Below are 25,974 nucleotides of genomic sequence, written 5' to 3'. Positions count from 1 at the left end.
CATACTGGCGACAATTTTGGTAGTGCCTTCAAAATTCCTTACAACAGTCAAGATTTAATAAGACGACAAAATTTATTGAGAGAGTGAGCATGACAGGTTAGTAAGTATTCGACATCTTTTCTACAAAATAATTACAATAATCTATTGGTAGTCGCTAGAAAAGCACATAATCGTCATTAAACATTTGAGGAATAGGCTACAGAGAACAATTATCCTAAGCGCCTACCAAGAATTGGTCGGAATGACTAGGGCCGGCCTGACCTTGCATACTTCTCATTATCATGACTGGATGAAAGGGAAAAGTGCACTTCGCTAGTTGTCAATTAAGTACTTATTAACTAGTCCACTCATTGTTTTACGCATCTTCTAAAATGTGTTTTTCCTGTGGTCAGAATTCACATATGCAAAACACGCAAAATACTACTTGAGAGAGAAGGAGAGGTGTGAGAGGCGAAATTCTCACAATCCAAGGATGCACAAAGACTATTTAGACCGATTGCTTCTCAATTCAGTACCCAACCGCAATTATTCGCAAAATATACAAACATACAGTTAATTTATACACTGACAGACAAACAAATTTGCCAATGCTTCTATACACAAAGACTCTGTCATTGACTAAGAAAAATAAAAAAAATAAACCAAAAGAACTGGTATTAAGCAAAGGTGAGGAAAGTCAATAGGATGAAAACCGGAAAGACCAAAATTATGCAAATAGTAACTGACAGTCAATTCACTGTAAACCTATAAATGAAACTTCCAAAGCAACTTTAGTAACAAAGATAGAAGCACTGCAGAGACAGCAATTAAAATATGTTGAAAACAATCCTTTACGTTATATTCTGAAATCTGACGAAAACTAACAGCCAAGACGACAACATTTTGGACTCGGGCTGAAGCACTAACTAATGTTTACACACTATCAAGAACTAGTAATATTTCTAAACCAACAGCATACATGCAAAAATGTCATCTGGCCTCTTTCACAAAATTTCATTGAGACGTCAACAGAATGACAGAAGACAAATGAACCATTCGTATCTTGGCTGTGTCGGTGTGTTTATGGAATCCTAATTTCCTCCACTCAGTCAACGACGTCCCACATATATAGCCATAAATCTACATACAGGAAGTCCCACTCTACAGGAAACCAGGCACAGGAGAAGAGCACAGGGCGCTAATAAATACTCCCAGTTCTGAAGGTTATATAAGTGGTCATGAATTCCATTCTTCCTGCTGTCAGTGTTGTGAATGTTTTGCGAGATAACCATATTTATTTCATTATTTCAACCATCGTCCATGAACTGCCACAAGTTTCAACTACAGAAATCCCTTAGGAACTGATTTCCAGCTGCCAAGTTCTCATTTCTCAAGTAAATATTGACAACTGCTTTAGCTGACCACGTAGCTTCAAAAAGTCGGCCTTGTCAAACAACGGAACTGTTGTACTGTATGTAATGCAGAAAAAATCGCTCTCTCTCTCTCTCTCTCTCTCTCTCTCGACAAATCCAAGTTACTTCCAAAGGAAAGTGACGGTGAACTGACTTGGTATATGGCGATACAGACTGATTTGTCAGCTTCGAGATCAATTCAACGAAAAGCCATGATTTCCTGGTATTTACCATTCATACTAACAATTTGAGGGCAACTGTGAGCGTGGTGCCCAAAAAACATCGACAATGAGAAATACACGAGGATGAATGGGCACAGGAGTGGTCAAGGCACATAGAGGGTAGCATATATTTGTTACTTGGACTGCAGAGACTTTAAACAGCGGCTGGAAAGACAACGTACTACTATAAAAACCTGCACGTATGTAGAAAGACAGGAGTCTCGGAATGAATAGGGGATGAAATGTGGCTGTAAAGCCATATGCGCCGAGATGCTCCCAGCCTGAATTCAGCGCTAAGAACGGTGATAAGAGGGTATTGCGGTTGGGCAACCACACACAGATCCACAAAATGAATGAAATGAACTTCATGTATCGAAGAAACTTGAATCTACAAGTGAGGCTGCTTGTACTATATTCCTGAGATAAACTAGCCCCGTTGTTCTCAATACGAAGATTTTTCAAGCCTTTTCATATTGTTATATAAAACTCTGAATTCCTAATGTCGCCCTTTCTTGAGCCTTGGGGACATGGCCTGAACAAACTTCCGGTTATATTTGTGGGCCCATCCAGGTCCCAAGGCCTCCCTTATGTTGAAACAAAGTTGGATCTTTGCTACATAAGGACATCTCCCCAGAGTATTCTAGAAACTCTGAGATATCCTCACCCTATTTTGACGATTTTCTAAATTTCTATCTCAAAGGCAGTGGGCTCTATCCAACAGCCAACGCCCCAAACCCTCCAGTTTCCACAAATTTCAATTCCCTTAACCCAAGGATTTTTTGTGACAAATTTGGTTGAAACTGATCCACTGGTTCTGGAGAAGTAATAAAAAAAATATGGAAGAGTTGACGCCTGAAACACAATCATATAGACCGACGAAAGGCCCACGTCAATCGGAAGAGCTCTAACACTTTCAGCTAAGACGAGTTAAAATATGGAAACACTAGGGATTATGAATACATTATACATTTTATATATATATATATATATATATATATATATATATATCTATATATATAGTAATTCTAATAATACAGCCAATTTTTGAGTTCACGCAATAAATTTTCATACTCCCTCAGCTCACATATTGGTTACATAATATATAAGTAAGTTGTATTTTCTGTTAAAGTACTATACTTAACAGTAGAGACAAATACAAGAACGGTTACTACTTACTTTAATGGGGGGCTTTTTACAATTTTTGGGTTCGATCTCCTTGGAGCGATTGTACAGGTAGTTTGATATTTCATGCTCGTTCTGACCCTCGAACGGCTGAAGTGTCTCCAGGAAATGCTGAAAAGATAGAAACATTTACATAGTTACCTGAATTGAATAGCAAAATTACCAATTTACCTTAAAATACACTTTAAAAGGAACGTGCATCGGGAAGATATAAACCAACCACGTTGTACCAAGGAAATAAATATCTTGTAAGAGACTAGATAAAGACCTGCATGTGATCTTATGACCACCTTTGTTTAGCTAAGGCAAACAATTTACAGCAATGATACCCAACTCACTGAGATGAGGATTCTCGATTGGACACAGACCCCACTGTAGAGATGGGCACCTAAGCGATGCAGGTATTCATCATCACACTGGTGCATGTCTCTCTTACACACATACACTATACATACATAACATACATACATACATACATACATACATATATATATTATATATAATATATATATATATATATATATATACATATATATTTATTAAACGAAAATAAGCATACGATATGTGTACGAATATTCATAAAAACCTCATTACACACACACAAACTGGAATACTGCTTTACGGATAAAAAAGAACAGCTAAATACAATAGTATCATGTTCAACTTTTTCATCACATTCAAAATTCTTAACAGAATCCTTAAGACAAGAATATTAGCAAGTTAGTACTACTGCAGCTAACTTCAAAGATTATATATATATATATATATATATATATATATATATATATATATTATGTATAATATACATGTATATCATACATAATATATATATATATAATATACATGTATATCGTATATATTATATATATATATTATATATATATATATATATATATATATATATATATATATATATGTGTGTGTGTGTGTGTGTATTAATGTATGTATGTATGCGTGTGCGCACATGACACAGTAGGACATGCCTTACTGCGTTTCTGTATGGTGTGAACATCCAAGAATATAAAAAGAACCCATCAAGAAGAATAAGGGCCGAAACTTCCGTACGTTTTAAAAACTATATTAATGAAGCACAACAGTTTCAAGACCCGAAAGATCTCTGCTTCTATTATAATAACTACGAGTTAAATCAAAAGTCCAGAGAAACAGAAGGATGAATGGCTGCTGACACTGAAACACTGTCAAAATCGCCGTTTACTTACTAATCAGGACAAGTGCAATTATCCATTCAACACTTCATCGGTCCTTTTATGATCTGCCCCTCAAGTAACACCATTTGATTAAAAAAAGTTTTAGGCTTTCTGAGAGCGACGACTTTTATTGTCTTTTTCGCGTATCACGCTGTTTTAGTCTAATATTTCGCTCTTGCCTCTAAGTACTGTGGTGGTTTTGTGGAGATGAACATAAATAAATTGGTAGCCGTATCACCCCCTTACTGCATGCTTTCACCTACCTTACAGCGTCACAACATTGACATTTTTACCATCTCAACGGGATACACTACAGCATGATCAAATTTGCATTAATGATCAATATTTTTCCTACTGAGCAAGGGTCATGACAGGCTGCATCAACATTTGTCTTTTTCAAACGGTCACCAATCCGTCACTACCTCTGTAGTAAGGGAAAGCAATAACAGACGTTGTATTTCTTTTTTATCGGGCAGGGAAGAGACTTTCAGGATTTCTTGTGCGTATTACGGGTAACCTAACTTTCTCAAAATAAATATTCATCTAACGAACATGGGCTGCTCGTAAAATGTGACGACCGATCCAAGCACTTCAACTTCATGCTTTCTTTATCTTAAAAAGAAAAGTATGAACTTATTTGAAAGAGTAAACGTCAACCGCATATATCAGCCAAGGTAAATTGTACTCAACGGTTACTCAGATATTGATTCAAATTATTATTATTATTTTTCTATTGTTGGCTAAAATCAGGTGAGACCATCAAACCAATTTTTTTTAAATAAATTATTTTTACCATAAGTGCACAACCTAAAGGGATTTATGATTACAATGGAAAGTAAAGGAAACAATTATTCTAAAAGATGTAACTTTCTATCTAAAAATTCAACAGTAATCTTTATATGGATGGGTGGAGGGATAGAAGAGTATGGGACTAGGACAACAGGCCAGGCACTCGTTCCCAAAGGGTCTTTCACGCCCTCATGAAATTTGGAAGAAGCGAACAACAACCGCAGAGGGAAAAAATCGTAACTGATCATTTCTGTTATCAGCAGAAATGATGAACCCTCCTCCCGAAAATGATTTCGCTCTTGATATGAGGAGCCGTCAAAAACAATCCTATGAGAAGAGGTAGATATGATGCCAGCCTCTGTCTCGCTAAGGAAGTTCATCGCCGGGATGAAACAAAGGGTCCAAAGGGAATATTCATCAGCCCTATGTAGTATATACCTGGGAGTCTTCACTGACCACTCTGTTATTTCATCCAGCTTTCGGTTGAAATGAAATCGCACTCTGATCAAAGCAGCTGTCTTGACCATCAAGTTAGCTTATCATGCAGACACCTACTCCAAAATCATAACATGACTTCCCTTTCCGACTTGTGTCAAACTATACTTCGACCGCTCTTTAGTGATCAAGGAACTTTCAAAATCTTCTGGGTAAGCCATTGCTTCTCTTACATATGGTAGGCCGTCCAAGAAACACTCTAATGGAACTACGGCTCTACTAGGAGATCACTAGTGATCAATAAAATAGTGGCAAGCAGATGGCATATACAGGCTAGCGCTTTATGGGTGGTTTTAACGAGTCCATCAAGTAACCTAGTACATATTACATCATTTTACTCTACAGTTAATGCAAATTCCACCAAGGATGGCGGGCTTCCTGCAAAATGAAGTTCATCATAACAAAGAGAGAGAGACACAAGTAATTCTGACACGAATAGGTCATTCCCGTCTACCGCACGGACACATACTGAATAAGCCACATGGCCCTGCTCCTAAATGACAGCTCTGCCTGTAGAGTAAATATAACACTTACACAATTGTTGTGTGAATGTCCCAAGTATAATCAGCAGCGACTGTTAAGTCTTGGAAATATATCGATCAGTGAAATCTTGTCAGAAAATCCAACATTTGCAATTACACCAATTACAAACTTTAGAAAAATTGCAATTTAATGAACTATATATTAATATAATGCAACTTAGTGATAAAGTAACCGATAAGTATGAGAAAAACTAGAAGTTACAAGGTCGTTGAGGCTATTAAAAATAAAAGTACACTTAGCGATAGAAACCGGTAAATTTCACCCCTTGGTGAGAGGAAATGCACCCTACAAGGTAAATGAGTTTGGGGGCGATCGCAATCTCACGTTTTAATCCTTTCGTGTGACAAGGAGCTTAAAAATCAGATTTCTCGTCGCTATGCAAATCACAACATAGTTGTGGAATAGAATTTGCAGCCCTAAACCCGATATACCCGGTACTGAAATACATAAATAGAGCAAAATGCTTTCTCTTGGAGCTTTGGATTTGCAAAAATGAGATGAATCAACAAAACCGTATAATTAGTTTATTTGTTTTCAGAGAGAAAGCTAAAAGGTTTGGCACTGCTACTGGGCTTAACGGTTGCAGTGTCAGAGGGACTCTGCAGTTGGTGAAAGAGTACAATTGCTTAGTTCAAATATCGTACGGTTAAGTTTGAATGTGACTTGACAAAGTTTCGCACTGTTAAGTTTGAATGAGACTTGACATAAAGTTATAAGTCAATATGAGTATAGGGTCAGGCATGATAGACTGTAGAAGGCGGGGTTATATGAAGGGTGTTGCACCACGAGATTCAAGTGAAAAGTCGGTGACAAAGCAAGAAATGAAAGACATTGCTGCCTTGTAAGTCATGAGTTCACGGAGTAAACAAAAATGGAGGGCGCTGCATTGATGTATTTGGAAGTGGCCTTGACTGTTGGAAATATATTGTTCCCACGGAAGAATATTCTGAACATGACTTGGGAATGAGCAATCGTGACGAAAACAAATGAATGTTAGTAAAGAGTGGATGAGAGAGAAATTATGGAGGCAATGTGGAGAGTCGCTGGAAGAGAAAAGTCTGATGTGCGTAGTACATGCACTCAAGACAAGTGAGTTAGGTAAGGAAGTGAGACCGTATGAGTAGAAAATGGACTGATTAAGCGTATGGGTTGCAGACACGGAAGCAGAATTAGTAGATGATGAGTTTGTAAAACGCTGATGGGGACATAATGGCAGTATTGAGTGTGCATAGGTTACAAGGGTAGGAAGTCAAACAGAAACAAAGTGGTGGAATGAAGAGATATGGCGTAACGAAGGAAAAATATTCAAGGTATAATTGTATGATGGGATATCTTGTGTAGGTAGAAGGATGGAAAAGATCATTATGATGAACATGAGACTTGAAAAAAAAAATAAGTAGGAAGAAGAGAAAACAATCAGTTGTTCTACAGGACAGCGGACACGGATGGAAAAGTTCATGAACCAATGAACCTCGGATGATGAGATGCGACCTGAAGTCAATTGTTCGTTTGGTTAACGTAGGAAAACAAAAAGAGGCAGAGCTGATAAAAAAAGGAGAAAACCTTTACATAAGAGACAGGATGCTTGTGGAAGTAACTGTTGACGACCTGACGGCGACAATACAGAGGATGAAGACTGGAAAGAATGACCCGCTGAGGAATTCAAGTGAGAGAGAGGCGCATTTGATTGGCTGACAAGCGTTTGTAGGATAAGCCTGGATAAGGGAGAATTTTAAGGTTAAAGTGATAAGGGTGACTTTAAGTATGACTGAATTAATAGAACGGTAGGATTCTGACAGGGAAATAAGAGATGAAAGTCGGATTGAGAGGGGAGGAATAGTGGATTTAGATATGGAACAGGGTCTGTGGATCAAGTGTTTGTGATTGAATAGTTATGTGATAAGTCTGACAGTAGAAGAAGAAGAAAGCTGTAGTTGTGTATGTGTTATTAACGAAATGAGAAAAATCTCATGACAGGGCTGATTAAGAGGAACACAGTGTTACGGCTACATGGTAAATACAATGAGCTGGTATGAGCAGTAAGTTTTATGACGGAATAAAGACACAAAAAATATGCCGATGGGAGGAATACCTGACCGATCAAAATTGGGTCTGAGGCATGGGTGTGTTGTCTAAATTGCTAGTCAGTATCTTTTTTTGGATGAACTGTTGTGAGATTTCAAAGGGAGTAAATGTCCGCATGGGATAAGAAAATGAGTCGCTGATGGGTTGTGGGTGCTGGGCTAATGTTTGCAGATAATAAAAATAATACAATACTGTCTGGGGATCGTGAAGAGAAACTGCAAGCCCGTAGAGTTCGGAAAGTGTTTGCAAGAAAGTCAAGTGTAATGGGGCAAGAGCAAGGTCATGATGGTATATGCCTGGAAACCTGGAAGCTGGTGCAATGGTCTTAACAAGGATGGCAGACAAATGGAAGTTATCTGTTAAAGCATTTGGAATGATGATGCTGATAGTTTTAAAGAAGAGGCTGGTCACAATAGGGGAAGAAAGGAGGCGTCAAAGACTGGGAACAGACTTAGTGCTAGATCTAAAGCAGCAGAGGCGAGATGTCGTGCAGTGATCGCTGAACTCTCTCTCATTGATAGGAGAGAAGTGGATGCTGAAGTGGCTAGAGAAGAATAAAAAAAGGTGAGGAAAGTGGAAGTGGTAAAAATGTTAGCCCAGGAGAAAGAACTGATCAGCGTTTCAATTCGCTTTCATGTGGAATGACTGGAAGGCAACAGGTTTCTGCACAGTAAGTTCACCCACATTCAAGTAGTTGAACGTTTGAATGTGAAAATGACCATCGTGTTGTCTTACCTGGAACCAAGCCCTTGTTACTGGAAAAGACTATGTGATGCAAGTGTATAAAAGTAAACACACATATGTATGTACGTATGTTGTATGCACGTATGTATGTTTGTTTCCTAATGACCATAATTGACAGACACCACACAATCAACTATGTTTCTATTAATTTACATCATTTTTTTAATGGAAATCAATTTTTTTTCTTTCTTTTTTTGTCGTATAGTTCCACCAGCCCATAATCAAATTCAAACTACATCCTACCAGCTTTTTATATCCCATTCTGTACTTGACTTTTTCATGACTATCCTTTTAATAACAACAATGAATTTACTATTTCATATCTGTGGTATCCAGCGGCCGCTAACCGGTGGTCCACGTGGTCCGTGAAAAAATTTTTGATGGTCCGCAGAAAATTCCATTTTTATGTTGTCTTCATCTTCTTCAGGCAACCCTGATACAAATTGTACTGAAGACAGAGAGCGGCCCAGTGTTACCAATTTAGCATTTTTAATGCGAGATTTAACATTTTAGGGCAATTTAGCATTAAAAATTTGGATCCAGCATTTAACTGAAAAAACAGCATTATCAATTACAATAAAGTAAAAATTATAAATATGAATTTATCCTAATGTAGTGTACATAAAACGCATATCAAATAAAAGTGAACATGTTCTTTCTGTTTCATAACCGCATCGAACAAGCATTTTATTCCTGCTGCTCCCAAGTGCAAATTACGTTTCAAAACGTTTGGGTTTGAGTCTTGGAGAATGACGCAGTCAACATCCCTGCTTTAGTAAGAACCAGACAGCAATGAACAAATATCAACACTAAAATGTGTAATACTTGAGTAAGCTTCAAATGATCTATTTTTTTAAATAATTCAATTATAACTTTGTTATATTTAGTAAGTGCATTTCATATTATCAATAAAATAAAAGTTCTCTATTATTATATAAATGTATTTACTTTGTTATAATTCAAATTAGTGGTCCGCCAAATTTCAAACGACAGATTTATTGGTCTATGAAGTTCGAAAGGCTGGCGACCACTGCGACTATATAGGTACAACTACAATGACTTTTTCGTAACTAGAGAAAATGGGTTTAAACACACCTGATATTAAATGCTCTGAACAAAACACCCAAGGCAACCCATTTTATAAAACTTCTCTACAGAATTTTTATTCATACATTCAATCCATTCCTTTCATGCAAACTTCATAATACACACCAGATTCAGCCATTCGCTCCCTTGCCCAACACGACTGCAAAATATTGCCCTACCAGACTTCTGTCAACTGAAAATATAGCTGCTTTTTAAGTGCTCTCCCAACCCCTTTCAATGGCTTGTTCATCAAATAATTTCCACTCAAAATCTATAATACTATTCTTCACGCTTTAAAAAATCCAGTAAAATTAACATCGCAGACATCAGAACTGTAAGATTATGTACTTCCACCATCGTTATGGAGGACCTCACTAACAATCTTTTTATTTTTTATGAAGGTTCTATAGTCTGTTAGTTACCTTGAAATTCGTACTGAAATCGTTTTCCTTCACTCAGACCGTTCAAACACAGAATATCTAGATAGATTAAAAGTTCTAGCTCTTCCTTAGCCCTTGTATTTGATTCTCTTCTCTATGACAATTCACCTTCGCCGTTAGTCTCTGTCATTAGACAACAGCACTCCAACCAATTGTGTTTCCACCTCTCACTAAGCTCTTAACTTTATTCTCTAGAGTCCCTTTGAATCATTCACCAGACTTACGTAGAGTGACTGCCCTTCCTGTCTGCCAGGCCACCAAGTATTGAAGTTCGCCATACATCGTGTCAAAATACTGAACTCAAGACTACAAGTTTCATTTTACCTTCATATATTATCCTTTTCTCTTATTGTAATCTCATCATATTCATTTTTCTGAATGGCCAAGGCCACAATTCTTCTCCCCAGTGACATTCACTCCTAGTAAATAAGCGCACAGTATATCTCCACCACTTCCTGCCACTACTATCTTCACCCATTATAAATCGGTAAAATTGACGTCTGACATCTAAGGATCCTGTAGAATTGGTTTAGTAAACCTGCCAGGCGCTCTGCAACTGTATGATGTGATTGGCGGTAAGCATGTGAACGTCTTCACGCTCGATTGAATAAACCGACAGCAAATAATTTGTTACTTTAAGCGGATCACATCTTTCACGTCAGAAGGAGCTGTTTGATGATGTGTTGGTTGGTTGGTGGGTGGGTGGGTCGGTGGGTAGGTGTTTTACAGCATTTACTAAAGTCAATAACCCTGCGAGGTTTCCTGTATATTTGACGATTCTTTATGAATATCGTTCTTCAAATCGAACTCTACGGATGTTAAAGGTTTTCTGATTACATATCCAACATATCTAGATGTATCAGTAATAATATTTCCTGTGCGTATTGGTACATATCCTAGCAAATATACCCAAGTTATGTTCGACCGCGGTTAACATTTTTCGCACGAAATTTGACGAGTAATTTGTTAAAGTACAATATTATGTGAACCATCTTTCAACCATTTGGTTTTCAATAGAATGTCCTTTGTGAAATGAGGGTTTGGGATATCCAGGAATATGAGTCCGAGAATGCGAACTTTGGTGGATAGTTGAATTCTACATTTACTTGTTTAAAATGGCTTCAGCGCTGCTTTCGACTTAATTAACGATAGAACTCATAAATAAGCGTCGTAGGTCCTGGAGGTTTTGCAGCTTATCTTACAAGTTTTGAAGTGATCGGCTGGAGGGAGACTTCTTGAAGTTCATAGTGAGCTAGACCTAGCAATGGCTCTCAGACTCTCTCGTTGATATCGGTCTCTACTTGGCGTACAACGGTTGAACAAGTCGAGATTTAGAATAGATAAGTAGACAGTAATGACGTCATTTTATACTGGAATTTTGGGATGAAAACCATGTCCAGTTTTAGAACTAAACCATCGTCATAATCACAAAAATATATTAAAAAGAGCTGTTGTTTCTTATTTTTCATATTCTGAAATCGACATTTTCTATATAATTATATTGTGAAAACTTAAGATTCTTGACACACCAATGTTCTGTTGTTTTATTGGAAGAAACGCGTCAGAGGTGATTTCCTAAGCATTTTAGATTCATTTTACACTTTCATGCAACTATTCAGGAACAATTCACTTTCTATGACTTTTATAACCTCTTTACAGCCTCCTTTCAGACAGTTTACACGTTTGATACTCGACATAACTACCAGGGCTCATATTTTTCTCAAGTACACATTTTCTCTACATGTGTAATGTTTGTTTAGGTGTGTGTTCTCTTGAGGTAGACAATGAATGAGTTAGTCTTCCCACAAAATAAATAGGAAGAAAACGAGCTCGCTATATACATAGATATAAAGGTAAACGCCATGAAGGAAAACAAACTACGAAGTGGCTGCGAAGCCTTTCGACACACAATCCTAGTAAAGGACCGTGTGTCGAAAGGCCTTGCAATCACTGTTGTTTCAATTTTCCTTCCTTGCGTTTAAGCTTTATTTATACATTCATTGCGTTCCATATCTTCGTCATTCAGTTAAACATACATAAATGCATGCATATATATGTATAACTGAATCACGAAAGTTTGGAACGTGGTAAATCCATAAATAAAGGTATAAGCCACGAAGGAAAAATAAACAACGGAGATTCTGCAAGATCTTTCGACTCCACGTCCTTTACTCAGCAGAGTAAAGGACGTTGAGTCGAAAGATCTTGCAGAAATTCCGTTGTTTATTTTTCCTTCGCGGCTTATACCTTTATTTATGCATATATATATATATATATATATATATATATATAATATATATATATATATATATATATATATATATATACACACACACACACATATACACACTCATAACCAAAAATGATTTTCTCTTTGACAATAATCCCTCCCTTTGATTGATTGCCGGGTGTTTCCAGCCGAAGATATTGTTATGGTTTGTTTTTTTCAAAATGACCTACCCCATTATCGGATAACATGACTCCAATTTAAATTCGAGACGAGTAACACAAGCTGATTCCCAAATGGAAGAGCTCCATAAAAGTTCCTTCAAGTTTAAAAAATACACATACGGACAGACACTGAAATTTCAGGACACCGACCATGAGCATAAGAAGGGAATGACCAGTCAGTGGAAGAGTTCCACCACACCCACGACTACGATATTTCTCATTCCAAATAAACAGCGAGCAGCAGCATTCACATGAAAAAGCCCTTATGGTCACAGACTTTCAAAGTCAGCTTCTACAAACAGGTCGTACAATTTTGAAAATCTGATATAAAACAAAAATGTAACAAACAGAATAATTAAATAAAGTGAAAATGATGAAAGTACAGTAACACAAGGCGACGAAAGTAAGGCAATGGAATACGACATTATAAGTACCATCTAAAGATTCCAACTTACGGCCATGGAGAAAAACCCCAGATCAATTCATCGCTTAGTTCACATTCGACCAAAAACAAAGATCAAGAAAGTATTGCTTAATTATCATATTTTAAAGGCTCCTGGAGTCGTAGAGTCTACAAATGAATTCTCATGTTTATTTGAGGGTTACATCCCAATGAAAAGTGCTTTTTAGGTATCTTAATTATTATTATCAATAATCAGTCATGGATAAAGATAGTGAAGCAATTTATTTGACATGAACGGCTTTATATGAAGCAGAGCCAAATAGGTTGTTTCATGATTGGGTCTCTGCGAGAAAAACACGCCCAGCGACATTTTAGGGAACAACTCTTAGGGAAATTGTCCAGGATCTGTTCCTACTTCACTATGCACCAAGAATTAGTTTGTCCGCCTTCATTTTCAATGTGCGCCTTCAATTGTAAGTGACGTGGGTTAAATTTTACAGACGTTGCGTTTAGCGAATTCTCCAAAATTTCCATAAATAATATCCAGTAAGCGCCGAAATTACAGCGTTATTTCTCAAAAATAAAAGTGAATGTGCTATATTGATTCAAGCATAAATACGAACTGACTTGGCGACACTGATAATAGGGTTATTAAGTTAATTCCACATCATAAGAAAAATAAGAGGGGACATGACGATAAAAATGGCTTTGCTCTCGTTTTGGAACAGAAATGAACCCTGAAAAAAAATCCTGTAAAGGACCTACAGGTTAGCAATTGAAATATTGACTTGAAAACGTTACTGCACTAAAGATGCAGAAACGGACGGAATGAAAATACAAAGATACTTTTTCCCTCCGTTTCTAGGCATCATCAGTAACACCTGAAGCAGTACTGGCATATACTTGACGAGTCAGACTTAATTTGCTAGTTCGGTCAGAATCATTGATAAAATACTGCTTCAAATATAACATGATAAGGTTGACGTAAAAATGATAAGCATAATGTCTACGGTCAACTAATGCCATGTTTGAATAACTTTTGACTGAGCTGAACATCACCGATCTGTTTAGACGACTCTACTATGATAAGAGAACAGAATATTTCTCTTGTGATCAACTCTTCATGGATGCTAAGAGTGCGGTACGGTACCTACAAGGAATAAAACACTCCTAATGACTCAACAAAGGCATAAAGCATTCGTCATTTTCATATAAAAACAATAAATAAGATGACAGACAGTAGTCTCAATTTTTAAATATAAAAAACCAAGATATTTCAGCAAAACGATAGCATCAACTACTGTGTGGTTAAACCTATTAAAGCTTTTTCGATTATTCATATTTGTATTTAAAATTTCTCGATTCAAAAGAGAGAGAGAGAGAGAGAGAGAGAGAGAGAGAGAGAGAGAGAGAGAGAGAGAGAGAGAGTATTAATTTTGGGCATATTCAATCAGACTTTACGCATGTTAACATTTTCATAATAAATACTTGCATTTTTGTTTGTCATTTGAAGAGATGTATACTCTTGAAAATGCTATAAGTGATTAACATGGATAAAAAAACTGACGACGCTTTCGTTTTGCTAAAAAAACACTTGTTATAGTATATAAAACATTTAAACTATAGTCGGTCATCTTGTTCATTAGCATTATATAAATCAAGGGCAGATGTGGAGGCCAGGGGATACCAAGGAAGGGACAGGGCGTAGGGCTCGACTCCGCAACCTATTAAATTTTGATGAAAGCGAAAAGTGAAAGTAGAGCTGTTTTAGTACTACAATACATTTCCTTACAGCTTCGGGTTTTAGACCTATATGGAAAAGAAAGAAGGAGATTGAACACAACACCACATATCAAAAACCGATGACCTCAGATCGAAGTGGAATTGAGAAAATAAACTTCGATCTATGCTTCCAAGATCGAAAGATGGAAGGAATCAACTTTCCCAGCAGGGAGACCTGTCGTAGCCTTGCAAAGCATGTCACTGATATTTTACAATGGGCCTAATAACGGGGTGTCTACAAAAAAATACTATTACACTCACCAAGAGCCACAATAAAGAAAGTAAAATTTTATTGATAGCTGTAAAAGCACCAATTAAAAATACGAGACAGAAGTTATAACACCAATCATACCAGTTGCAAGTGGTACTAGACTTTTCCACTTGGGAATACTAAACCATTTGGCTACTCAAGGAAGACGGTCTTTCGCAACTAAATGCAGGGAATTCACTGCTTTTAAAAACTGCCACTAACTTTCTTAGAAATAATGAAATTAGACTTAAAACTTGACTGAACAAACCTCCGGTTCACATTAATGAAGAAGATATACTATAACTTGACACCTGTCGAAAACAGTCTTGCATCCGCTCGCTACTACAAACCTCTGAAGAGTGATGGTCGACCATTCATGACACCAGCTCAGTAGTAAAATGACATAAAAATGGTAAGGAATTGGGCTTGTTAACTGTATTAGATTTCCAAATTATTGTAGTAATTTGAAATACAGTAAAGGAAAAGTATGACATTTGATTCTCAGCGATAAAAAAAGAAAAAAATTGTTACGTAAGATAACGGACGAATTCGCGTACACTAAGAAAACGGCGTCTCTTCTAATTTTGTGAGCATTCCGTACCTGAGCATCAGGAATTTGAACTTTGGTGGCTTATTTGAATGGCATAAGCCTACTGTAACTTTAAAATTTCATAATTTAAAAAATAATAATAATAATAAAAACGAAAGACACCCCTCCACAATACGAGCTTTCAGAAAACTTAAGTATCACGGCTGTATTTTCTAATGTTATTGCTCTACAGATATGTTAGGCTCCTCACCCACCCACCCCTTACCACAGCCCCTGAATGCCAAAAGTTGATATCTGGATCTCAGGAACGGTTCAACAGATTTCGATGAAATTTGGCATGATAAGAGACCTTACTGGGGAAACCTCTAAAACCAGAGTTTCATCCCTGTCGACTGAATATTTCCGGAGTTATAAAAGCAAAATTCGGGTTTTTTGTGAACTCCAGGTGGCTGGGCTTTACTAGCTGCCAACTACCGTGGCAGTTGATACGACCATTGCCTTATGTTGGTGATCGTGTTTAATGTGTGTGTGGTAAAAATTCTATGCAGTAGAATTCATTCTGGGATAAATTTGCATTTCAAGATGCTATGTATTCTGTAAACTAACAAGGCGTGATTCGACCTCCAGCTTACTCAGAACGAGTGCAAGATTTCCCCATGACACGTAAGTTGCAAACAATATATTCCTAACTTAACATAAAGCGGTCTCCGTAATTAATACTCATAATTAGTCCTACTCATAATAACAAGAAGGATGAAATAAAAAGGGCACAAATTATATACATTCATAATATATTCTCCCATAAATTCTGTCAATGAAATCAAACAAAATGTGTTTGAATCTACGGCCAAAGAGCCTGCTGTTTCACCACCAACAAAAAAATAAAATATGCTATATTTTATAAGAAATAATTTTTCTGTACTGTTGGACACGCCCTTTTTTTCACATTTTCATTCTAATAAATCACAAATATCCTACCCTGAAAATCCTGTATCATAAACTCGATGTAAAACACTTTTTTCATACCTTTCTCAGGCCTTCTTACTCCCCCCCCCCCCTCCCCCCACCAAAACAACAAAGTAGTTTGTAGGCTTACTCCCCGAGTAACCGAAAAGTTTGTTGAATATTTAAGATAGTTTTATTCCCCGCAGGTACCACTCAGCATCTTGAAAGAATTAATTACAAGATATATATTTTATTCTTTTATTATAGTTTAGTCGTTTATACTGATCCATGATGTTCAGTTAAAACACACACACACACAATATATATATATATATATATATATATATATAATATATCTATTATATATATCTATCTTTATCTATCTGTGTGTGTGCGCGCGCGCGCGCGCGTGCGTGCGCATCAATACATGTACATATCCAAAGAAACTCGTATTAGGTAAAATGAAAATAACTTGCATATGAATGCAACAACACTTCAAATCAAATACCACTTGCAACGGTATAACTTCAAAAAGGCTCTTTCTTAAAATAGTTTCGGTGGACATTGAGTAAGTAACACATGTACCGGTATCAAATGATCGAGAAGTCTGGGTGAGCTCTCTTGTTCTTTTAAAATGATATTAAGATCTACCAGATCTTAATCATATTTCTAAAGCATATTGCGAGTGAATGACCTATTTTAACATTTCGTTCAACGGCACAGCTAGCTGACTAACATAAATATCATTACAAAAGTCGTAACTCAAGTTGGCTCAGTATACAGTTCATTCATATCCAAATTCTCTTGAACATGAGACCTACTCAAAAGCATATATTCTTCAACCTACGTATATCTTACCGAAATGTTCTTCTATGATGAGGATATCATCAAAATGCCTTGAAACCGAGCCTTACTGCCCGCTCAATATGCACAACATTTTTTGCAAAATAGAATCAGAGAGAGAGAGAGAGAGAGCACGGACGCACAATCTGATGACTCTATCTCTTCAAATTAAATCTGATAATGATGCTTTGTAAATGAGTTGAAGATTCTGCCCCTGACTATGAATCATTTTTAGCCTGGACAGGGAAGGATTACCTAACAGTTACATAAAGGACTGTTAGATTTTTGCCTTAAAAATTTCGCTCCCGGGTATCGGAAAGTTGGTCAAAACTCCCAGGTGCCCGACCTGGGCATTCCATTGGTTGATGATCCTAAGTTGGGATAAACACTGATACCTATTCGCACACATTTCCTACACGTGTTATCAAAAGCTCTCTCTCTCTCTCTCCTCTCTCTCTCTCTCTCTCTCTCTCTCTCTCTCTCTCTCTTTCATGTGGCATAAGACTGTTGAATCGTACAAGTGACCAATTAACTTCTCAGGAAGTATATACTGCATATATATACGTATATATACATATATATATATACTAATATATATGTATATATATATATATATATATATATATATATATATATATATATATATAATAAACAGTGGGAAATCAACACATAGAGGCTATCGACGTAGCAATCTAGTTTTATCTTCACTGACACACTATTCATTAATCTCAGCTTGGGTGAGATACAGATATCAACTTTATGCGTTTGGATAATACTGTGCTTTATTATTATTATTATTATTATTATTATTATTACTATTGGCCATTTCCAAGGCGAGAAGCACTTGAAAAACTTTCTTTATTTAATAGTGAGTCTGTAAGTATGTATCTGCTTTAAATATGAAATAGGACGAATAGTGTAACCTCAAATTTATAGCAGTATCACTTTAAGGAATCTGATTCATAGCCCTTCTTGGTTTAAATAATTACTCATAAGTTCTATTCGTACAGTTAAATTTTACTTCAAGACGGAATACAACACAAGGCCGTATTTAAGCCTACTCCTTCTCCTTTGGTCCAAAAAGAAGAGAGAGGAGAGAGAGAGAGAGAGAGAGAGAGAGAGAGAGAGAGAGAGAGAGAGAGAGAGAGAGAGAGACGAAACAAAACTCCCTTTATTTCACTGCTTTTATCCAAATTTCCCTTTTAATTGTCATGCAGGCCCTAAGAACGCTTTTCCAAGTGATGAAGTACACCTGATTTGACCTAAACAGAGGAGTAGGCATCGTCACTCTACTGAAACTAGCCTCGACGTATATGTAGCTGCTCACCCGACACAGCTCACCATAATAAATTAATAGTACATAAATAATACATTGGCTCTCTAGTCACTGTAAATATACAACAAATATTTAGGATTATACAAGTGCCCATATCAGATATATATTGTTCTTCGTTCCTTTGTGATTGGAGATCCAATTGCCATGAAATATGAGTAAATGCTTGTGTGTTACATTAACATTTCATAGGTATCTTAACGGCCAGCCATTCATTAAAATGAAATCTGGGATTGTTTACGAGCATTGAATGGCTGCATCAAAGTTCATCAAAGCTTTCCATTACCGAATGACAGAGTAACTTTCCAACACAGATAGAGTAGTCGATTGGTAGGAATAATGAATGATACGAGTTCAATTGCATGTACGTATTTGTTTTCATTGACCTCAAGTGTGACTACTATTTTGTAGGCTAACTCATTACACGCATTCAACATGAAAGCATATGTATCACACTGTACGGGAAAAAGCCTCGAATAACTGGATGTGGTTAAGGCGTGTGCTCTATTAAACAGAAGAAATTATAAGAGAATTTATTTGCACTTATAAGCAGAAATTAAAAAATAATTGAGTTCATTTTTCTGAAAGACTCTGTTCCATCTAAGAGAGCGAGTGGAAGTTTAGGTGTGATGAGCGGAAGATCAAGATTTCAACAACCGATACAAATCGGAATATGCCTATATGTTCATACATATGAGACTGTAGAAGTCCTAGAAAGATGTAGTCATATAATGGAAGACATAAATTTGCAAACAAAAATGAAGAGATTAGACTTCTCATACAAGATACAGGGAGTTGCTTCTATGATCGATTATGATAATAAAAGTAGTCCTTTTATATATAGATAAAAAAGGATAGATGACTAAAGCTCGTTTATTTTTTACCATCCTTACCTGACAGCAGGACTCCAAAAGTCTGAGGCACCGACACATGACAGCCAGGTGACAGACATTGGTGGGACAGAAAGAGGTGGGGCAAAGTGTTGTCTTCAACAACCCACGCCCACTGTCAGTGTCACTGACGCTACCGTGGTGATGGTGGGCGTGAAGATTACCACTCATGCGCCCACCTTCCAAGAGACACTCTTCCAACACCACTTCGACACTGCCCGTGGTGGCTGACATGTCGCTGCTGCATTCACTTCACTCGAGACAGATTCTCAAGACCGACCGACTCCTGGTGATCAGCAAGAGCCAGTCTCTTCTTCACACTTGAACCACAAATCCCCCTTTGCCTTTAGGCGCCTCTACACCTCACCATTCCTCAGTACTTCACAAAGCAACAACACACAACTATGGTCACTTGCAGTTTCATCTTGATTTCATATTCTGCATAGAAAATCGTCGTTCCACAAATAAATATTCACCTAAGCAGACTTTTCACGTAACCTCCATGCGCATTCTTAAGCATTGCGAAACATGTATATAACCATTATACATATACGTATATGCATATGTATACACATATATAAATTTAATAGCCACAATGCCCTCTGTCCATTACATTTACATATATATCTGGTAAAAATGACCAGTAGATTCTACATATATATATATCTTATGTATATATATATATATATATATATATATATATATATATATATATATTATATCTATATATATCTATATATATATATATCTATATATATATATATATATATATATTATATCCTATATAGATATAATATATATATAATACGATAATAAATAGTTTCCTGTAACAGCTGTTTCTTTTACGTATGAGGAAGAGAGAAAATGAATGAAAAAAAATCAATGGACACAGTTACATTCATATTTCCGCTGCTGAATCGTGTGTGAACATTCATACCTGTGCATAAAACTTCCACATTAGGTACTATACTACACACTCGCCCTCTCCACAAATCAGGTGTGAGCACTCGTGTGCTTCCCGAATTTCAAGGCTCTTCTTTTCAGAACGGAACATTTCGTTGCCACATAACCAAATCATTTCCAAATACTCTGATGAAGCCTTTCACTTATGATTGCCATTTGACTACATTTTCTACAAATTTCCTCATTTCTTACCCTTTCACTTCTCTTACACTTCGGAGGTTATTGAAGCAATTCTTCTCAAAAGATTCATAATCATAATTTATTTTCTTTATTGCCATATAACATCCCTAAAGCAGAGTTGCTCAACAACCGCTTCATACATTCCTCATTTAGCTCTATACTTATTCAAAAGACTCTTCCCAACTTTTAACACAAAATGATGCTACCTTCCTTACCTGTTTCACCTTAGCAGATTCATCTCGTTTCTTATCCTGTCATCAGTAGTTCCGTTTACTCAAAATACCTATACGAAACACCTACTACTTTCAATATTTCATCTTCCACAGAAACATGAAGGGGTCGACCTTACTAGACTACAGTTACCTTTATTCTCGCTTATATTTAGTACGTCATCTTTCACCTGTGCGGAGTCCTTTTCAAGTCTTCCACTATTAACGGAGATCATCTCAACCAGCGACAATCAGTATCTTATTACTGACACACATCAACCAATCCACACACTGTTCATGAGATCTATTTCATTACCTCGGACCTTTGTACGAAAGCCTCGTTTCTTTCCAACAACTCGCATCGCATCACTTCTTTCATACAGGTATTCCTCACTTATGCAACTGTAACAAACCAGTCACTCGTCTACCTAAAAATTCTCACGCACGACTCACTTCTTATACAAAATTTCTTCTTATCTTCTACACCAAACATCATTAACACCTTCCATACTAAATTTCTGCTGGTTCTAGGTTCTAGCATTTTCCCCGAAGTGTAAATCACATTAAGTCATTTGCCCTTAAACCTTCTCAATTATGGGGTTCATAACAAAGACAGATCAACCGACCGACTCCCTTATCTATGACCACATTTTTTCTCTTATCAATAACTGTCATATTTTATCTCCTCGCTTCTAAAGATATAATACTCTAGGTACACTATAATATATATATATAGATATATATAGATATATATATATATATAATATATATATATATATATCTATATATATAGATATAAAATAATATATATGATAATATATATATATATATGTATAAATGCGTACATATATGATTAAAAGTATGAATGAGTCTCCTTATCTCATATTTTTACTTTATACGACCTGGTTTTAGGCGTTACTTTTAATTTAACAGTTACGAATTTGCGAGCTACTTCCTTGTCTTTAATTACTGGTTCATTAATTTTCATACACACAAGCTTTATGATTTTCAATTGAAAAACAAGCTTGTTACTCTTATGCATCGAAACCATCTCTTCTGTATAAACCTAAGATAAATAGGCTATTACCTAGAATCTGCCAAAAAAATTGGTTTCCCTCATAGAGAGAGAGAGAGAGAGAGAGAGAGAGAGAGAGAGAGAGAGATAGAGAGATGGAAATGAGAAATGGAATTTAAGGCTAGAGAGAGAGAGAGAGAGAGAGAGAGAGAATGGAATTTAGGCTATAAAGCCAAGTGTACTTGGGCACTTTCTGGCATTCATTACTTAAGATAGTGAAGGAGGAGTTGAAGTGGTTGGCAACAAAGGGATCTATAGAATAAATGATATGCAACAGAGAAAAAGGTTAAGTATATCTTAGTTTTACCAGACCACTGAGCTGATTAACAGCTCTCCTAGAGGTGGTCCGAAGGATTAGATATTTTTGCGTGGCTACGAACCAATTGGTCACCTAGCAAAGGGACCTAAAGTTTATTGTGGGATCCGAACCACATTATATCGAGAAATTAATTTCTATCACCAGAAATAAATTCCTCCGATTCCGCGTTGGCCGGGCCGAGAATAGAATTTCGTACCACCAGATTGGTAGCCGAGCGCGAAAACCGTTCGTCCAACGAGGAACTTATGCAACAGAGATCTAGAGAATAAATGAGATGCAACAGAGATCTAGAGGATAAATAAGATAACGTACAAATATCTGAAGATCAAATTGGCAGGAACTCACGCATTTGTACTAAGAAATAAGTACAGAGGACTGGACAGCGAAATGGAAGAAAGGAGAAGAAAGGAGGTAGAGCAAAATGCTACAATGTGGGTAGTACAGCTTTGGGCCAAAAAACGCTACAAACACCCTTTACTAAAGTACTGCTAATAGTTCACCATGTGAGGTGCACTCGAGGAAGTAGCCCTCACGCGGGCCAACTTTCCCTTAAAACAATGCCAGGACCTTCTTCCCGCCCTACTGTGTGTGGTGTGTGTGTGTGTGTATGTGAGGAATCTGATGGTCTTTCATCCCGTTTCATAGAAGCTACTAGTTCTGTCTTCCTTCTCGATGATACCCTATTTTTACCCTCATCCATATAAACCCTCCTCATACAACCCTACTTTTCAATGTCGAAGGAGGAACTGAAACGCGCGAGTAAGTTGACACTAACTGATCCAAACTTGACTACTCTTCATTCACTCATGACATGACTTCATGTAGACACTGCCTAATCTCACAATGCAGTGATACAGTGGGTAGATAGAGGCACCCTACTGATAAATGATCAAGTGAAAAAAACTAATGCCGATACTAAGTAGATGAAACAAAACTGAAAGGATTCTGTTCTCTAGCAATTCTCAAATAAATTCCAGTCGACTTGTAAATCATAGATAAGTTATCCATAAAACTTCAGAAAGACGAAACAATCGCTGGGAGTCATGATCTGTAACAACTAACCCATTCTGGACAGACAAAAAATCATTATTTGAAAATATACAGCTGCTGTATGTAACAAACCAATGGATGGATTGATAACATATGACAGAATATCTCCCTCATGGAGAGAGAGAGAGAGAGAGAGAGAGAGAGAGAGAGAGAGAGAGAGAGAGAGAGAGAGAGAGAGAGAGAGAGAGAGAGAGAGAGAACGCTTGTCCATATGGCAAAGCGAAGGCCCCTTTTATTTTCAGTTTCGAAGAAGACTGAAAAACTCCAGCAGTTCGCCGAATCAAGCTTGCTATGTTTCTAAAAGCAAGTCCATACTACGAACCTGAATTGAAAAATTCATTTGTTCCCAATACTAAATGTAATTACTGTACAAAGAATATGCGGACAGGTGTAGAGGAATGGCAGGGAACAGTGAAATTGAGCCAAGAAGACATAAAGAGGGTTAGCTCCTTCAAATATCTGGTTTCTGTTATGAGTGAGAATGGAAACCTGGATGCAGAAGTCAGTAATAGAATTCAGTGTGCATGGATGAATCGGAGAAAGTCATTAGGGATACTCTGCGACATGAGGATCAGTTCAAAAGTTAAAGAAGTTTTATAAAAGCGTCATTAGACCAGCCATGCTCTACGGGGCAGAGACTTGGCCAATAAAGAAAGAACAAGAAAGAAGAATGAAAGTGGCCGAGAAGAGAATGCTGAGGTGGACGTGAGGTGTCACAAAAAGAGATAAGGTCATGAATGAATTGATCAGGGGGACAGTCAAAGTGGTCATGTCATGAGGAAAGAAGATGAACACGTACGTAAGAGGGTTATGAACATGGAGGTGGAGGGCAGAAGAGGGAGGGAAAGGCCAAAGCTCAGGTGGAAAGATAAATTATTGAATGACACGAAGAAAGGGGTCTAAGAGATGTACAAGATGTACAGGAAAGAGGAAGATGAAGAAGGCTGACTAGAAACAGTGACCCCTTATAGAAATAGGAAAAGCTGAAGGCAAAGAAGAAGAATGTACAAAGAATACTCTTACTGATGTCTCGCTTCGTCTAAATAACTACTCAATAGTCATCTCTCCTCTGCACTTTCACCTACAACTAGACAATATAAAACAAGTGAGAGCCATTGGTCAATACTACTTCTGGTTAAAAGTACATATGACAAAATGGGGGCACGTGCGGCGGCGGCGGCGGCGGCGATCTGGAGAAATAAAGAAAGAAGAGAAGCAGGACACGAGTCGCGCAACTCTGCTCGATTAATTATCAACACATCAGCTTCACTACGCTAAACTTCACTTTTGCATAACATATCCCCGGAATTAAAGTTGCTCTTTAAAATGGGCAAATGCCTCTCCCCTGAACTCATTCTTTAAAAATCGTTAAATAATTCTGATGAATTCCAAACTCATTCGTAAGAGAGTGCAACACTGCAATATTTAACATAAATGCTAATTTCATTCATTTTCAAAGAACTAATGACAACAGAATTGACGTCAGTGACAATATCTACTCATCATTTACCCTGAACGAATGGCAAGAAAGCCAATATGCAATTTAAAACTCGAATTGGCCAACATTTCACCACTTGACCCATACTAGAATCTCCCGTCGCAAAGAAGAAATGACATTCACACGAGATAACGAACAAACCGAAACGCCACTTTAATTATCCAATCAACCTATGCTCATGGGTTGACTGGGTAGGGAAAGTCACGAAGTACAGCTCTCGAAGCGCTTTAAAGTTGCCTTATCTCTGCCTCATTTCACAACGAGGCCAATCCTAAGACAACGCAATTCAAACCAAGATTTGGCCTCTGGGTTCACCTGACTTTCGTTCTTGAGTCGTCGGTGTACGAAGCCTGTTCATTACAATCCTTCGACTGTAATTCCAATAGATCAAGAGTATTTCGATACATTTTTACCTTTGTTGCTTTTCATCGGCCAACTTTATCTGGAGCTCACATTGCGATCATTTTCTCTTCACAACCGCTCAACCTAACCCCCTCACGCTCCTTCCACAACGGACCAAAACTGAAGCACCAAATACAAATTTCTCCTCAAATATAGAGAAAGTTCAGTCCCCGGCCTTTTCAGATTCAGTTTAATTTCGAGGAAATTTACGGCGCAACAGAACTCTATGCACAATAACCTACGCATATATGAAAAAAAGGTGTAGCATCTGACTAGGACGGATTCTCTCACCAATGACTGAAAGGGGCGTGAGTGACACAATAGCTTGCCCCGATTCATGAAACAAACGCATCGTCTTACAGAGATGCCAGAAGAAATATCTTCATAGAATCATAGCAAGAATGACCTATTTCGTTATCTGAATGAACTCCTTTCACAGACACAACATGCAATCTCCCAGGAACAGGTCACTTAGCATTTGGGTCAAATTTATCTACACATATGTTTGCAAGCAACGTAGAAGAAAATATTCTGCTACTCAAGGCAAGCAAACCATTGATGACCTAGTTATTCAAACCTTGAAAAACCAAGGACAGGTCACCCCTAACTAAGAGATTTTCAGCGTCGTGCTGTCACTTCAGCCACCT

The 25,974-nt window shown here is 37.2% G+C and overlaps 1 protein-coding gene across 1 annotated transcript in view; it reads right to left on the bottom strand.

The window, feature by feature from the left end:
- Nucleotides 1-25,974, bottom strand: part of LOC135223630 (son of sevenless homolog 2-like) — a 547,573-nt gene that overhangs the window by 123,763 nt on the left and 397,836 nt on the right. Inside the window, 1 exon segment of the mRNA XM_064262244.1 lies at nt 2,789-2,905. Coding sequence (XP_064118314.1) covers nt 2,789-2,905 — 117 coding nt within the window.

Source organism: Macrobrachium nipponense, chromosome 10 (assembly GCF_015104395.2).
Source record: "Macrobrachium nipponense isolate FS-2020 chromosome 10, ASM1510439v2, whole genome shotgun sequence".
Lineage (NCBI taxonomy): Eukaryota > Metazoa > Arthropoda > Malacostraca > Decapoda > Palaemonidae > Macrobrachium > Macrobrachium nipponense.
The sequence above is the reverse complement of the archived record's forward strand: the minus strand, read 5'-3'. Positions and strand labels throughout refer to the sequence as shown.